The following is an 18,380-nucleotide window of genomic DNA, read 5'->3' as shown; positions in this document are numbered from 1 at the left end:
CATCGATGTTCTGAACAAATTTGCCCAACGCTAGATCCATCATCTGAAAAGGAAGAAAAATAATTTTTCGATAGAACCCCAATACCATCGCACAAGCGTTACACTCATCGTTCATACATTACCACGCATAATGCCGGCAAACTGTTTACATTCCAGAACACCAAAAAAGCAGAAAGCTGAAAGAGAAATTGATAATCAGCGATGTAAATACAACATTCAGTCTCTTGTGTGGTCTTCCTAAACACGGACGCATTGAAGCCAGCAGCGTTCGGTTCGATACTTACTCATACCGTAGCCACGTAGTCGATCCCATTTTCGAGAAATCAACTTTGAAAATGCTCTCTGTTACCTGCATTGCTCCTGTTAATATAGCCGTAATTAAATATTGTAAGTCTTGTTTCGTATAACATTTATTGGAAATTGATTGATTGACCTTAAAATTTTCCATCACTAGGGGGAAAGCGCGATGAAGACCTAATTTTACCGCTGAATGACTCCGTTAGTGCAACGCTGTCCACTGATCACGTAAGGGCAAATCCTGTTCTGCTATTAGGGAGCATTTACAAATGACTCAGCTTTGGATTATTTTGGAAATTATCGTATCGAATTGCCATGTCACAGATACATGGCTCATTACAGAATAAAGTATAACTCCTAGAAATTATATGTACGTCATTTATGAATGCTTTCCTACTAGTTGTTAACAATGTGATAAATGATCTACAGATTAGCTCATTAGCAATGTAAATTTATTTTAGCTTTGTACGAAAACGACAATAACCACGTGCGAGAGTTTCGCCGAAAATAAAATCATTCTGAACGGAAAGGAAGAGTCGTTTGATAATCCTCGTCTGTTGCGGTGCCTCGAAGAAAGTGAGTATATTTAAGATGTTTTTCAAAATGTTTCAGTTGATGTTTATAAGAGTATAGTTTTGACCTGATTTCTTCAATGGTTTTCTCTCCGTCATAAAATTTCTATGAATCATAAAACGCCCGATATTCACATGTAATTCTAACTTATTATTAACTTTAGAGATCTTGGTATGAATATCTTTCTTTTCGCAAATTTATAGAGCAATTATTTTAACACATAATGATCCTAAATCGGTCGCATGCCTGTACTGAGTACACGCATGGAAATTGGTTCGATTGGAAATCGGTTGAGCTGTTCAAAAGTTATGATTTTTTTTTAAACATTACAAATCTAATGCGCTGAGATCTACAGTGTGTGCCGATGAAAAATGACTGAATTTTTATTTTTAAAAAAATATATTTCAAAAACTAAAAAACATACATCGCTGAAAATTTGACAGTTGACGAAAAATTTTCTGAACTTTTAAGAAAAAATGAGAGCAGCAATAGCCCCTTTGGTCCCGAGGCCTTCAAAACACGAAAAACGGAAACTATTGAGTTTTTCATGTAAAAACACATTTTTTGTGAAATGTTATATTTTTCCCGAAAAGTCGAAATCTTTAGCCTTCATTTCGTCCAAAAAGATTGAAAATCGGTCAAACGGTTCAAAAGTTATAATTTTTTTTTGAATAAAAATTTTGCAAAATCGCGATTTTTCTGGTCACCCTATTTCGGAAATGGTCACCCTAATCAAAAAATCCAAAAATACGTGTATCCTTATTTCGGATAAGTAACAAAATAGCAAATTCGCACGGAATTCGGAGACCCACTAGATCGGTTTTTCATGGAATGGCTGTATACATCTATATAAATAAAAATAGAATGGTGTTTGTATGTCACGAACGGGTCAACGGATTTGAATGATTCTTTCTCAGTTTTGTTCGTCAAGGGTTCCGACGTGTTTGTGTGCAGAAAAATCCCAGGATATTCACCGGGAAAGTTGAAAAAACGACCGCGAACGAAACTGTCATTTTATATAGCTCTGATAGTTGGTATGTGCATAAGCACTCTATTCGACCTGATGCAAAGTGCTCTTCAGGTAGTCGAGAGTTGGTGTCGCCAATATGGCCTTTCGGTTAATCCGAATAAAACATCTATTGTTCTTTTTACGGAAAGACGAAACCGCGATGGAATTCGACCTATACGTCTTTTTGGCACTGAGATTAACGTGTCTGATCAAGTAAAGTATGTCGGAGTCATTCTAGATTCCAAACTTTCATGGACACCTCACATTGATTTCAGAGTCAAAAAAGCTTGCATGGCCTTCGGTCAATGCCGACGAACCTTTGGTAAAACTTGGGGCCCCAAACCAAAATATATCAATATCTTGTGTGGTGGCAAAAGGGCGAAGTGAGAACAATCCAATCAAAATTGGGCCATCTCCAAAGGATGTGCTTGATGGCGATGTCTGTTGCGTTTTCTACAACTCCCACAGCCGCGCTCGAGGTTCTTTTCGACGTTGCGTCACTACACATATATCCTAAACAAGAAGCACTTTCCTGCTCTTACCGTTTATGGGTACTGGATCTACTGGAGAAAAATCCAGTGAATCGTAGATCTACACACACTTCTTTGTTTCCACTTTTGGTGAATTGGGACAAAGTTTTCCTTGCTCCAAGTGATCTTACAATTGCTTGTCACTTTCCTTACAGGACATTTACCACAAAATTTCCTTCACGGGAACAGTGGACGTCTGGCTATTTGGATTAAACAATATAGTATATTACACTGATGGCTCTCTTCTTGAAGGTAGAGCTGGTGCAGGAGTATATTCTCGTGAGCTACGGCTGAATCAGTTTTACTCACTTGGTAGAAACTGCACCGTTTTTCAGGCAGAAATATTTGCTCTTATGTGTGGAGTGCAATCAGCACTTCAACAGCGCGTAATGGGTAAAGTCATATACTTCTGTTCAGATAGTCAGGCTGCTATAAAAGCTCTTGCTTCGGCCAACTCAAGGTCGAAGCTTGTTATCGCATGTCGAACTCAAATTGAGGAACTGAAATCAGTCAACTCTGTAAAACTTGTATGGGTACCTGGCCATTCTTCCATCGCTGGAAATGAATTGGCTGATGAGCTAGCTCGCGATGGAGCATCGCATGACTTCATTGGCCCTGAGCCGGCTATTCCAATTTCGAAGTGCTGGGTGAAGCTTAAGATAAACTCTTGGGCGGCAACTCAGCACAAGCAATATTGGAATAGTTTGGAGTCATGTCGTCAAACAAAATTGTACATTACTGAGCCATCTCCAAGGGTGGCGAAACAAATCTGTCAAAGCAGAATTGCAGTCTCTTGGTCAGAGCGTTGACAGGCCACTGCCGACTCAACTATCACATGGCAAATATTCAGCGTGCTGACTCATTTGTGTGTGATAGTTGTGACTCCGATTATGGAACTTCGTATCACCTGATATGTAACTGATATTGCGCAAATGAGATTCCAATTACTTGGTAAACACTTATTAAGTGAAACTAAATTCAGAAGCCTGAATCTTCAGGACATTCTGTTATTCTTAACCCGCTGTGGTAATGAGCTACAGGCGCTCTTTATGCTCATGCGTTTTGCAGTGCTCTTTTTAGGGCGCTGTTCGAACCCATTGTGGTATGCAGCTACATGATCTCATTTCGCTTATGCGAAAGGGATCCCACTCCTATTTCCTCCCATCTTTCCTTTCCCTTTCCTCTCCCATCGGGTAGATGATGAAATAGGCTCAAATATGGCGATGGCACAAATCTCCCAGCTGGTGGGGAGCCTTTGGCCTTTGGAGCCGGCCTTCTGATAGCTATATTCTTCATTAAAGATTATGCCAAATTCTGCATGATTGGTGAATTCGTGGAATAATGTCTGTAGGAGCCTTCCTTAGCCGAGTGGTTAGCGTCCACGGCTACAAAGCAAAGTCATGCTGAAGGTGTCTGGGTTTAATTCCCGATCGGTTTAGATTCTTTTCGTAATGGAAATTTCCTTGACTTCCCTGCACGGGAAAAAAATCTGTGGTAAAAATTACTATTTTAGCTGACTACGCCCATTCTTGAAACTACCATGGAATTTCAGGCCAATTTACTATGTTTACGGTACATCTCAACAGATTACTGATACATTTGACAGAAATAATTTACAACAATCTGATTTCGACTACAGGCATGGTAAAATCAAGCGCATTTCTGGTCTGCTGAAAATTGCCGGTGCGAGCGCTTAAGTTAACCCCCTAAAATGGTAGTTTTTACCGCACAATTTTTTTGCGTGTGGGCATAGAGTATCATCGTACCTGCCACACGATATACAAATACGAAATTTAGGCAAAGAAAGCTCTCAGTTAATAAATGTGGAAGTGCTCTTAGAACACTACGTTGAGTAGCCGGCTCTGTCCCAGTGGGGACGTTAATGCCCAGAAGAAGAAGGAGATGTTTGTAAAATTCCATTAAGAATCATGGAACAGCGAAAATTACAAATTTAACATTTCGTGTAGGACTTGTTTCATAGCCTACTGGGCCGTACAACGTATACCGGAACAACAAGTTAGTTATAGAAACCTCGAAAGTCGAATGTTACAAAGATGCAGTTAAGGGCAGTGAAGTTGGCTAACACTTTTGTCATAAATCCAATCGCATCTACCAAGAATCGCGTGAATCAACAATCTGGCTTAGAATACCTAAAGGTCCGCGCTATTTATTTATCCATCAGAGTTTCCATGAATTCACAAAAGAAGAATTCAAGAAGTTTGTAAATATGAAGAAATCCATTCAAAATCTCTTTAAGGTGAAACAGTTTAAAATCAACTTCTAAGATTGCACTAAAACTTCAAAGGCACAAATCTCGCGAAGAAAGTATCCCACAACAGTGCACTTTTTATTTTGGCTTTGTGCACTAGCAGAAAGCTTAAAATAAGAAGATCAGGAACATTTGCCAAATATTCATCCAGTTTTGTGCCTTTGAAAACGTGAGTAGGTGGAGAAGTCGGCCATTGTGCCGGTCATCTTTGCATTCCGAGATGTTTCACCTTAAGGGCCTCATAATTATAGATCAAGGCCTCATTATTATAGATCAAGGATTACTCCAATTAGTAATCGAAATTGGGGGGAAGTGTCGGTCCTATAAAATTTCAATATGATGTTTTAAGAAGCATAAAAGCTCATTGCTCAAAAACAGTTACAACGCTTAGTTTAATTTGTTCAACAATGTTTAAATGCTTCACCAATAATCAAAGAAATCCTCCTAAAAGAATTCTTAATTAAATTTACAATGATTTCAAAAAAACATATTTGGCAAGTAATATGCCAAATATTTTTTTGGTTTAGCTTTCTACTAATCATTTCAAGCAGTATCAGGCAAGAGTCTAGTCTAATACTCACTGACAACCATAAAAGCTATTTACTGTAACAATTTTAGTGATCTCTCAGAAAGAACTTTCACGAAATTGGTCAATTATCGGTTCAATATCCGTAAGGATTCCAGTAACGATCTCTCCGGCGTGTTCTCTTAATTCCCTGATATTTCACGTATTTTTCTGGTCATTTGTTATTCCCAGGATTTTCTCGGATTTCTCGGATAGTTTTAGCAGCCAAATAGACTAAGCAGTTTATAAATTTAAAGTGATAAAACTCAGGCCCCATTGTTAATATTGATTCGAAAATGTATTACTATATACACGCAAAAAAATTGTGCGGTAAAACCTACCATATTAGGGGGTTAACTTAAGCGCTCGCACCGGCAATTTTCAGCAGACCAGAAATGCGCTTGATTTTACCATGTCTGTAGTCGAAATCAGATTGTTGTAAATTATTGCTGTCAAATGTACCAGTAATGTGGTGGGATGTACCGTAAACAAAGTAAATTGGTCTGAAATTGCATGGTAGTTTCAAGAATGGGCGTAGTCAGCTAAAATAGTCATTTTTACCACAGAATTTTTTCCCGTGTACGCTTACATGCAGAAAGTAAGCTGATGCTTTTTTCAGTTATGTCAGTGCAAGACCAACAGATTTTCTTCAATTCGTAATCATGAGCTGAATCAGCTGCAATCATCAATGTTGCGTACGAAATGACGGCCTACTTCCCCTTAAACAGAAATGTTCTTATTTTTTTTTTGCTGTCGGTATGATTCTTCGGCATATGTTTGAAGTCTGGATTTTTTTTCCTCTGTGGGGACATGATACCACTGCGACCATTAAGTTGATCTATTGTGGTGTTATCCTCTTTGTTTTTGCCGTACTGTAGAAGTTGCCGTTGAAGTCTGGATTAGAATTCATTGTTTCATTTATTTGGTCTTAAATTGTTGATTGAAAAAAATGATCAATTATTAGAATCATATGCATTGGCTTATTGAATGACGTTGATAGATGGCGCATTGGGTCCAGGGTTGGGAAATAGTAGTTAACGGAACAAGTTGCAGAATTATGATTTTTACAGCACGAGTCGTAAGTTTATCCTACACGCAGCGAACTGGACTACCGAAATTCATACATTTTGCCTTATGAAAGATGGAACGATTATCGCAATACGAACGCTTTATGTATCGTTTTAGCATCACACACAGGTGTACGCACGAGCCTATCGATCGCAAGGTTCTTGGTTCGATTCCAGATTGCCGCGAAAACTTTTTTTTTATGGTGTACTCAGCTGGAGCTGCATGACAGCTTCGTTGTCTGTGCTGGACCCCGTAGTGCAAATTTTTACCTCTACTTGTGCCAATATTTAGACGGAATAGGCTATGTTGCCCGCTTTAACACTATTTTGTTTGAATATTGTGCAGAAGTAGTTTTATTAAATTGTTTTTGCTTCAGTTTCACTCCCATAGTCATGTTTGTATAGTCATCCTTTAGTTCTGGGCAATCGAATTCTTGTTTACGCATGGAGAAGCGACATGAAAATATATGTTATAAATTAATGCATTTCTTGGAAATAACATACAGAGCTATGTTGTAGTAGTCTATGTTGACAAATTGTAGCACAGATGTCATCTCCAAGCATCTTTTGACAATGATAGACAGAAAATGATAATTATACAGAATGCGGTCGTATATCAAACGATAGCGATAGGGAGATCCTTTTTCCCGAATGGAATGAAGGTTATTGAAGTGAAAAACATGAAATGTACTTCCATCTATACGCGAACAAGAACTATCTGAAGTGCCTCGTCATTGTACGTCATGTATTCTCTAGTATTTTAGTCGTTTATGCTACTAGTTTGAAACGTGATGTGTTATACTATATGAATAAATTTCAAAATATGAATCAAGTGTTTGGTTTTAAATAGTCTTTATCTTCCGAAGGTCGTACTGGAATGCTAATCAATACAATACTTTTCTAGGAGAGATGACTGTCTATGTTGCCATCTTGTAGTACCGAATCCAAGTTGTAGATAATTAATATGAGGAGAAGTATCAAATCTAAATGTACTGTAAATGTGTTTGGTTTGGTCATCGATGTGCTTTATGTTCGTCTTATTGTTATTGTTCTGAGGTCTTCTCAAAATGAGAATTCAATTGAATAATGTCTCAAGTTAGTTTACAGATTAAATAGACAAAGTTATTGGTACGGTATTATGAATATATAGGGGGGCTGAAATGGTATACAATATGCGTTCGCAAAAAATTAAAAATGTTACTAATTCCTTTCTTAGTATACCCACAAACGCATATGAATCGTTTTTACCTCAGTTTGATGTTAATTCGATCCGTGTCCGTGCTGATCTATGTGGTTCGGCTCCTAACACGACGTTTGCTACATACGACAGACCACTTGCTCCCTCGTGATGGTGTTGTTAGTTGTTATACATGAAAAGAAAGAAAGAAGGAAAGCTATTAGTATTAGGAATAAACAGGATTTAGTGAGTTTTCATTGAATTACGTTTGACTACATCGCTGATTATAGTCAACGACATCGGAAACTTTATGTGTTGACTGTTGATCTAGTTTTTTCTCAGTCCCGTTAATCAGTATTGCTAAAGGTCCTTTTTAACATGTTTATTAGTACTTGGACAAGTTGAATATTTTAAGTTTACTACTTTTGTCATGTTGATCAATAATGATTTTGATCAGTTTGTTTTATACATCTATTCATATTCAAATCTGGTCTTGTCTGTTTTCATTTAGAATCGTCGTAAATACATTTCTATGTGTTAGAAACTATACTAGAAATAATAAAGAAATAGAAAGTCATTTTTTATTGTCCGGATCCACTTTTCGTAATTTGTAATTTGTAATTGCTCAATCCACACCCTGGCAGACAATTATCCGCCAATCTAGACACGGGCTGGGTGAGGACCTACCAAGCCTCCCCCGTTAACATGTCATATACCGTTTAGCACACCGGGTTCTTCCACAAGCAGGCGCCGGAATTAAAGCGGTCCCACAAGTTTCAGATACATTAAATACAGGGTGGCCACCCAATTTCGATTTTAAAATTCCCGCTTTTTTCCCGGTTTTCCCGGTATATTTTGCAAAATTTTCCCGGTTTTTGACCTATTCTTTCCAACGACTTTAATTGACTTTTCCTAAATCGTTTGTATGAAAACCACCGCAACATTTTTTTAAATCAGTTTAATTTTTTTTAGTTGTTTTTCCATAGTAATTTGATTTAGATTGTTCTAATATAGAATGTTATTCTGAAAACTATGGCATAGTATAGTATTCATCTGAATCGATTTGTCTCGCGTTCGTCGAAAATCAATGGAGCTCTGGAGCTTTATATCATAAGAAAGAGATTGTCAATTGCGCTAAAAAACAGATCCTACACGACATGAAATTGAATTAAATTTAATTTGAATGCAATAACCATAAATGTACCTACAATATAACATTTAGGCCAAGCTTCAAATTTTCATGTTCAAGTTTCAAGATCTAGAGAACCTGAAAACCGTTCGCTTTGAAAATTTGATGGATTGGTTGCATCCTGGTGATTATAAAACGATCAAAATTTCAGCTGTTTGGTTCTCTAGACTCGTTCTCTTGAAATTTCAAGGTTTGGCTTTGGTGTATAATCATCTTAAGTGCATCTTAGTGCTGAATTTCAGATAATTTGGTCGACAAAAGCCCCAGGTGCCTAAGTAAATCATCAAGATGCCCAAGTAGTTCTTTACCGTCATTGAAATTATTTCAATTCTTAATCCTTTGAATTTTCTTTATAAAAATAAAGAGTTCTCTAAAGCAAATAAGTTCAAGGTATGGATGAAACAAGGCCACACATATAGAAGCACTTACTAAGAGCTCACTCAAGTTGTGGTATTCAGCAATTATAGAAGAGTGCTAAACCAATTTGCAATAAGTAATTAAACTTCGATTCAAAAAGTCGAGTACAAAAAGTTAGATAAAAGTTGAAAAAACATTAGCCCTGACAGTACAAGACCAAAATTCAAAAAAAAAATGAAACATTGCTAGCAAAAGAGTGAAACATTTTTTAAGAAATATGTAGAAATTAAATCATTGATGTTTGAAAGATATTTGTTCAAAATTACGGATGCCTCATTTCAATATCATTAAACATAACTACTTTCTATAACTTATTTTGGAGGTTGGTTTGTAGATTACAGCTTGAAGATTTTCCCGGTGATCTTCTCAAATTCCCGGTTTTTCCCGTCTTTTTCCCGGTGGATTCAAATTCCCGTCTTTTTCCCGCTTTTACCGTTTTTCCCGGTTCGGTGGCCATCCTGTAAATAGATATAGTCCCTCTGCCACTAAACCGAATAGCGCCCTCCACCTCATCACCAGCACTGCCCATCCCGCACACCAAACAAAATGTCGGAAGTGGCGTGCCGTGTAGCACATCAGATGTTCTACAGAGCACACCACCTCCGACACCATGCTCAACGTACAGCAAAGACAGCGCTAATAAAAGCGGAATGCGCCATTAGATTCAGTACCAGAGGGACTATAAATATAACGAAGAGGAAATGAAAAGATAGTAGAAATGGTAGAAATAAATAAATAAATAAAAAGATAGTAGAAATGGTTTGGCTGTTGGATTGCTGGAACGAGAAGAAAGAAATAATGTTATTACGTTAAAACGTGATTTTTATAGTTGAATAAATGTATCGATAGTTTCTCATCTGTTTCTTTTCCGTATCGTAGTTCCGTCGATTCTATCCACCTCGAGTTTTGTCGACTCCGCTCGGGCAATGAGGACCGTGATGAAATGAAAAATATAAAAATATGAGCATTAGTGTTTATCTATTATTTAATGTGGTTCTCATTTGCTTTCAAATACCTAAGTAACATGTGAACTCTGCCTCTATTAGAAAATTCTAATAAATCATAATTTATTCTCCTCCACTTTCCCTAACACAAAGTATTCCTATTTAATAAGACAAGTGCAAAAGCACAAATAAAAGTGTGGGACCGCATCGAATCATGTTGATGCCCTCAGAGCACTCATTCTTCGATTTGCGAAATATGAGTCCGCTGAAAACACCGACCCGACTCGACGCAATCGCGCACCTCTACCGGCACCTCCGCACATGTAAAAACTTCTGCGATAATCCTGTGGTGTGAAAGAAATGCCCAATATTATTTTGATTTCAATCCTAACTTCATGACCCGTAGACTCTACGCGTATGACTGTTCATTATTTAGGCTAAATATTCCTGTTTATACCTGTACATCAGAAAAAAAACGAAAAACTACTACGAATATCTTGCAGCGTAAAGTTTAAGAGATCAAATATTCATCCTCTCTTCGACCCTGCACTATAATAACCTCCTAATATAACGCCGAGCTAAAGATTCTTTCTTGCGTTACACAATCTGAACAAGAAACCATTTTCAAATACTTCCCATAATTTATGCGAAGCATAACAGATTCCACTTTCTACGTAATGTAACCCAGCATAAACAGCTGCCCAACTCTCCAGACCAACGCCCTCCAAGATCCAAGGTGCTGCTGCCTTACGTTCAAAACTTCTTTCCTCAAAGTCTGTCTATCAATTCCGAACTCTACTGCATACTACAATACCAATCAGACCCTATTCCTGACAAGACACAGAGTCACAACCCCAATGTGATGGATTTACCCACAACCTTGTCATAACCCCTCTTACGTTTCGCTATCCTCGGAAGTCACCCATATTGATGCTTGACAAAAAATATCAGTATTCAATCCACAAATCCCAGATTACACCACATTACGTTGGTCCGTTTGGCGTCGCCGGTGGATACCTGTTCTGACATTCTTTTTTTTCAAACCCCATTTCAAGCCTGTCCCCCCACTTTATCAATAAGAATGTTGACGAATCACGATAATCTGAAGATCGTGACCAGAACGGAGGTAGGATTTATCACTAGGGACCAACCACCACCAGAAAGTCATTTTTTATTGTCCGGATCCACTTTTCGGTGACAAAATGAAGCTTCATCGCACCTAAGCCCTATCTATTTATTATAATTTTGCGAGAATGAAGTTGTTGTAGTTTTATTATACCAACATAATAAATGTGGTTTTTTATTATTGTGCTCTGCAAGATAAATCCACGTAATGCGATTATCTGAAAATGTCGATATACCGTCGCAATGATAATAAAAATCACCAAATGTTTCAGATTAAGCAAATTTGAAACATTTGCGTCCTTGAAGAACGAACAAATCCAAGCCTACTTGGGTTTTGACGTTGCGTTTGAATTGCGCGCATATCTTCTGCGCGTTACCGCCGCCGCTGGATGTGGATTTAAAATGAGCGCCGCAATATGATTTTAATGAGAGAAGCATAACAAATTGACATTTCGGTCACATTCTACTCGATGGATCCTTAGTCATTCTCATCATTAGTCAACATTATAACCATTTAAACAAAATCTAACCTATCTGCATCAAACCGTGGCTACGGCTCCTGTTACCCCGATGCCTGGTAACAGGATAACCGTTGGATCACATCCGTAAGATTGATGCATTTATGCCAGTGCTGCTTGTCAATGAATTTAAAGTGCAAACATGGACCTAGGAATATTCTAATATCTAACAAAAAGGATAACATAAGTCAAGGAATCGTCAACATTCCTCCATTACTTACAGATCCAGCTCTAACGTATATAGAATCAGGACTGGAGACAAGTCACTTTTTGATGACTTGGTCACTATTTTCGTCCATGTCACTTAAGAGCCACTATGTACAAATAAAAGTCGCTACCTACTAACACCACATGATCAGTAAGACTGAGAACCATTGCTCTATTGGGTCGCATAAATGCGTTTGGTAGCTACGTGAGTCAAATATTAGAGATGTACCGAATATTCGGCCGGCCGAATATTCGGGCCGAATATCTCGATTTTTTTAATTTTGCCGAATATTCGTTCTGCCGAATAATAAAATCCGTTATTCGGCCGAATAGGCCGAATAGTGACCGAATAATAACAAAATAAACTAAACTGTAAAAAAAAATATTATGTTTATGTAAGGAAAATTTAAAAAATCAATAATTTATTCAAATGATGACCGTATTTTTCTTTTTATGGATACCTTGAATAGACTTCGATGTCAAATATTGAAAAAGTGAGAATTTCTCTGTTCTATGGCGTTACCATTTTCTGCAAATCAAATTGTATCTCATCTTGCAGGAGCTGTAACGTACCGCTTGGCTAGTTAGAAGCGTTTGAAAAATTGTTTTCAAGGTATAGATGCATCGAAGCTAAACCCATCATTTTCAAGAGCACAAATCTAGAGAACCAGACAACCGTTTGTGCTGAAAATTTAACTTTCTGGTCAATCGCTGGTGTTGACCAATCATTCCAATATTCAGCGCGAACGGCTGTCAGATTCTCTAGATTTATGCTCTTCGATGCAGGTTTGGCTTCGATGCATCCTCACCTTAAAGTCCGTCAATTATCAGGACTTTATCTACGTTCTATATTCTTTGCAAAACCTACTGATTACGTTCTTCTATTATTATGAGAGTCAGGGGTCTGCCGTCAATTTGCCTCAATTTTTATGAAACACTTCCAAAAGTCGGTTGAATAGTAAACCAAATTTCTTAAACTAAAATCAACAATAGGATACAGCTTCCTAGCTTCAGAAATACAGAAATCTTCAGAACTTATGATTTCTGCAAACGATTTCAAAACCTCAAGAAGACAATCATTCATTTCCATTTATACTTCGTTTAATTGTTTAGCTTTCCCTACTTAAAAAACTGCACATACGGGTGTTATTCGGCCGAATATTTAGGTTTTATTTGACCGAATATTAAGTCATTATTCGGCCAAATGTTCGGCCGAATATTCGTTTGGCCGAATAATAATATTACAACTATTCGGTATTCGGCCAAAGGCCGAATAGTGCTATTCGGTACATCTCTATCAAATATCCAAATCCTTTTTGACCTTATGCCTTGAAATAGGCACCAATTTGTTTCAACATTGCTTCACTAGGTTTTTTTTAATTCCAGTTAAAAAGCGAGCAAAGGCATCCAACAAATGTAAACCGGAAATACTCAAATGGAATGTGCATGTGAAGACTGAAAATAATTTCCCCACTGCCGCGGGTTTGGCCTCCAGCGCTTCCGGATATGCTTGTTTGGGTTAGTATCACCTTTTTTCGTTTTTTCTTTTCATTAAATTATAATTTCCATATTCTAGTGTACACCCTGGCCTGTCTGTATGGAATTGAAAACGAGGAAATCAGCTCGATCGCTCGCCAGGGAAGTGGTTCGGCTTGCCGTAGTCTACACTCTGGATTTGTGCAGTGGCAAAAAGGCGAGCACCCAGATGGTAGCGATTCAGTGGCCGTTCAGTTGGTGCCCCATGACTTTTGGCCGGAAATGCGAATCATCGTTTTGGTGGTGAACGACGCGCGGAAGAAGACTAGTTCCACTGGCGGAATGTCAACCAGCGTGAAAACTTCCAAGCTGTTGAAGTATCGTGTGGAAGAGTGCGTTCCAAAGCATACCAAAGATTTGGTGGAGGTTTGTATAACTTATCTAATTAACATTTATCGAGAGATAACTAATGTTTTGCTCTACACGTAGGCATTGAACAAAAAAGACTTTGAAACGTTCGGTAAAATCACCATGCAGGATAGCAATCAATTCCACGCGGTCTGCCTAGATACCTATCCGCCATGTGTCTACATGAACGATATTTCATTTGCCGTTGTCAATATGGTGCACCAGTTTAACGCCCTGAAGAAGGAAGTCAAAGTGGCATATACCTTCGATGCCGGTCCGAATGCGTGCCTTTACTTGTTGGAGAAGGACGTCCCGGAGGTACTGGCAGTGGTAAACAAAGTCTTCCCAAATGACAAACTCGGTGATCCGGAATATATCAAGGGGATTGCTGTAGACCTATCAGAACTGCCAGAAGCACAGGCAGAGTTCACTGCCAGTGGGAATAATCTGCTGAAATACATCATCAACACCAAAGTTGGAGAGGGACCGAAGCGAATTGATTAGGTGTAATTATTAGTATAGTCTCGAAATCGTCTACTAATCGAATATGTGGTGATGGATAACGGCTTTCTTTCTACAAACATACATCCAACTTGAAATAAATTGAAGTTCTGAAATTTACCATTTCTTCATCGGAGAATCCTGACTTTTTATTAACATTGAATCGAATGGAATACAGATGACTCACTTCCCGATCTAAACAATTTCACCAGCCTCTGCCGAATAAAAGAAAGCAAAGAGAAAAACAAAAGCATTAGAAATGTTGACAAGGCTGGTAGCGACTGAATGTTTCGAAAACAGGAACTTTAGAGGCCTGAAAAAAGAGACCGGAAGAGACAAAACAGGAATCAAGAAAACAAAACGAAATCTAACAGGGATCAGGAGATAGGGGTTTGATTCCTTATTGAATCAGATTAAACATTTCTCTAAGTATGTTTTTAAGACCTTTTTTGGGGATTCTTCGTGGCATAGCGACAAGTAATACTGCTCGTATTACTGTATCCATTTTCTATGATTTTCCATAGGAATTTCATCAGAAAATAATTTAGGTAATTGACTCAGATATAACTCCGAAGATTTCTTTAGCATAGCATATCATAGCATAGACTGACTGTCAATGGTTGCTACTCCGTGTTGATCGGAACTGGTAAGAATTGCACTACGATCCAAATGAATAAGGGATGGGAGTTTCCGCTTACTCTCGAAGTGCAATTTTAGCAGATCTAATATTATTAATCAATAACGGCACCGGCCAAGTCCTTACAGTCAGTTGGGATGAGGAAGGAATGTTAGGGTGTAATGATTGTTGCTTCTAGAGACCGAGAATACCTCTGCATCTCCAAAATCACCACGGGAAGGGTTTTTATTAGTGAGGGAGGAAAAGATCTGGGAGTCACCTCTGGTCGGTGATGCGATCCATAGACAAGGGGGAAATATACGACTTATATTTAAAGTTAGTTTTGTATTTTTGTCCCGAGAAGTTTTTGGTAGAAGCTTTAAAAAATACGTCAACATCTAATGTCGAACAATTCAAAAGACGTTTTTATTAATGACGAAAACTGAAAATTACATGTAAGGTACCGTGGGGCAAGTGGGTAATGAATTTCGCATAGTTGGGATCGGAAATGCATGAGAATTTTGTTTCGGTAACCTTAAAAATAGGGTAGGTGTACCAATTATGGATGCAATAAGTCAACAGTTTGGACAAAAAATAAATTTTAACCGCCTTTTCAAAACTTAAGTATTACTTGTTGATGGTGATTACCAGTTTGGAACCTTGCAAACAGTTTTAGTATTAAATTATAGCATTGCTTTGATGATTTTAGATCTTTTTACTAGATTCACAGGCTAACCGGAGACGAGAACGAACTAACTTCGGAGTGGTATGTTTGAATAAAGTAGATGGGCACTTGTTGAGGTTCTTGTAAAAATTGACTCTATTACATTTTAGGGTGGCTGATCCCTTGGTAGTATGTGTGTCTCAATAATAGTGGTAGTGGAATTTCAAGCGTGTTGTAGCCCATTTTTATTTTTATGTGTATTTTTCTAACATGGCCCTTGTAGACATGATATGAATGTATGATGTATGTGTATATGAAGTGATTCAGACCTGCAGCACTTGAATAGAAAGCGAATTAAACCTGAATCACTTGAATATAAAGAGAATCAGACATCAATCACTTTGATATGAAGTCAATCGAACTTGAACCACCTATATGAAGAGATTCTGAGTTGAATAATTTGAATATGATGAATATGAGTCCTGACTGAGTCGCTCCCTTATGGATTAAGTCATACCAAAATCACAAGAATATGAATCAGATCTGATACACTTGAAGATCGGTATCACTTTAATTTAATATGATCCTGTCCCTGTTCACTTCAACTTCCAAATGCCAAAGACTTTCTGAACAGCATTCGGGAGATTATATTAAATCAAATTCATAAGGTCATCTCTCCAGAACCAGATTGAAAGTTGGTTTTCATAGCAAATCTGGACCGTAGTGAAATCAAGAAATAGAGCTAGTAAAAATACTCATTTAAACATGATCAATAGCATTATATGATGGCATAATTATAATTCAAACTGTTTCCTGGATGCCCTTGACTTTTCGAACAACTTTGCCGAAGACTCAAACTTTCCATCTCATCTGGCTCAAAAGATAGAATTTATTTTATTTCCATCTCATCTGGCTCAAAAGATAGAATTTGTTTCATATATTCAATTAGATATGCGTACTAGTGCAACCTAGTGGCAAAATTAGGAATCAAACGGTTTGCTATTCGGATGTCCTTCATTTTCTGAACAACTTTGCCGAAGACTCGAACTTTCCATCTCTTGTTGATCACAAGCTAGAACTAGTTTGAAATGCTCAATTTTACATGTTCACTAGCGCCACCTAGCGGCGATATCTAGAACCAAACTGTTTGTCTTCTGAATGTCCATGACCTTCTGCTGAAGATCGCTTCTTTGCAAGTCGTAAGGATTTCGAGATAGAGCAATGTGAATTTACCTGTTTTGAGGGGGGTGATTCAATGTTTAGCTGAGTGTTGCAATACTTATTTTAGTGAGTCCGTATTTATGACGTAGTGTATGTATATAAATGTGTATAAAAAATAATGAATATCACTTAAGATAGGTAGACATGACAAAAACAAAGGATTTTTAGCAGAAAAACATCAATAACTTTTGAATTTAAATAGATACCATCAATATTTTGCAAGAAAATTTGCATTTTTTTAAGTACTAAAAGTCGTTCAAAGACTGCTTTGACGTAAAAGCGATAATTGAAACTTCCACCCTACTACCTGGATTTTCGCAGAGATAATCACAGGATTTACAATACAAAATCTATCAGGCATTCTTTCAAAGATCCTTTAGATAGGATAAGTTCTCCAGGATTTTATTCGGTGATGGAAGCATCGATTTTTCAGACCACCTTCAAGACTTCCGGTTTAGAACATCTTCAAAAATCCAACCACAAACTCATGCGGAGATGCCTTTAGATTTCTTTCTTCCATTCTTCCAGGAGCTTTTCCAGGCATGTCGCCAAAGAAATGTCAAGAAAATAATTGTCATTAGAAAATGGTTAGAGAAATCTAGGGAAAAAATCTGTGAGGTATTTCTAAAGTAAATTTACAATAAAGCTCTGATGAAACTTGTTGAAATTCTAAAGTCACCTTTGATGAGTGAGCGTTTCTGAAAGAACTCGTGAAAGAGAAAGTTTTACACGATTTTCTAGATAACTTTCGGTTATCATTTACTTACAGTACTTATAATACTAAACAGCTCGAAGATTTATTATAAAGATAATTTGCTAAGCTAATTGAAAAAAAAATACATAGAATTTCTGGATAGTATCCAGTAGGATTTTCTGAAGGAAATCTTTGTAAAACACCAGACGGTATCTCTAACGAAATGATCAGAGAGAATGAAAAAAAAAAAACGGTAGTGTAGTAAATCCATTGAGACATTTTTGAAACAACTGAAGAAGTAATCCCAGGATGAAATGCTGGAGAATTCATTAGAGTCACTAAACGATGAATCATATCGAGGAATTCTTGAAAAGTTATTTTATAGATTTCCTCGAATAACCTGTCGAGACATATTTTGATAAAATCCTGAGAGTAATCGTGGATGAAAAGGCGTAGGATAAAATTAGTCGATTAAGAGATCTGGAGGGTTTACTATTTACTAATCGACTAATCCTTTGATCGAATTCGCTAATTGTTTTTTCAGGATACCTACACAAATTCTTCCAAGATAATTTACAAGATTTTATTCCAGAGCTTTTTAAAATAATTGTTCAGAGATTTTTTTTCAAAAGTCCTAGAATAGTATTTGGAAAAATGTTCAACTGGAAACGATAGTTTTATGATTGGCATTATAGCCGATTCTGAAAATTATCTGACTATAGATTATAGACTATAGATTTGCCTACCTCCAGGAGCACCTGACCTGACCCAGTGACTCACCGGAATAACTCCGTCCACAGGAGCATTCTCGAGACCGTTTGGCCACTTTTAGAAACTATATCCACTAAATCATGGAGTTTCAAGAAAAACGCATCAGTGTGAACCTTTTGATAAACGAGTAACCATTTTTCTT

General features: G+C 37.4%; 1 protein-coding gene across 1 annotated transcript; it reads left to right on the top strand.

The window, feature by feature from the left end:
* Positions 1–65: 65 nt before the first annotated feature.
* Positions 66–14,411, top strand: LOC5564040 (diphosphomevalonate decarboxylase). Its single transcript, XM_001648334.2, has 6 exons — positions 66–387; positions 455–525; positions 759–873; positions 13,274–13,405; positions 13,464–13,789; positions 13,853–14,411. Exons 1-6 carry the CDS (start codon positions 336–338, stop codon positions 14,273–14,275), a joined length of 1,119 nt encoding a protein of 372 aa, XP_001648384.2. The 5' UTR covers positions 66–335; the 3' UTR covers positions 14,276–14,411.
* The last annotated feature ends 3,969 nt before the right edge of the window (positions 14,412–18,380 follow it).

Source organism: Aedes aegypti, chromosome 1, assembly GCF_002204515.2.
Source record: "Aedes aegypti strain LVP_AGWG chromosome 1, AaegL5.0 Primary Assembly, whole genome shotgun sequence".
Lineage (NCBI taxonomy): Eukaryota > Metazoa > Arthropoda > Insecta > Diptera > Culicidae > Aedes > Aedes aegypti.
Note: the sequence above shows the minus strand (reverse complement) of the source record. Positions and strands in the feature narration are given on the sequence as shown.

Coding starts and splice junctions, on each gene's coding strand:
- LOC5564040 (XM_001648334.2), top strand. CDS start 336: ATGCTCTCTGTTACCTGCATTGCTCCTGTTAATATAGCCGTAATTAAA. Junction 388..454: donor TATAGCCGTAATTAAATATT/GTAAGTCTTGTT, acceptor TTCCATCACTAG/GGGGAAAGCGCGATGAAGAC. Junction 874..13,273: donor GTTGCGGTGCCTCGAAGAAA/GTGAGTATATTT, acceptor TTTTAATTCCAG/TTAAAAAGCGAGCAAAGGCA.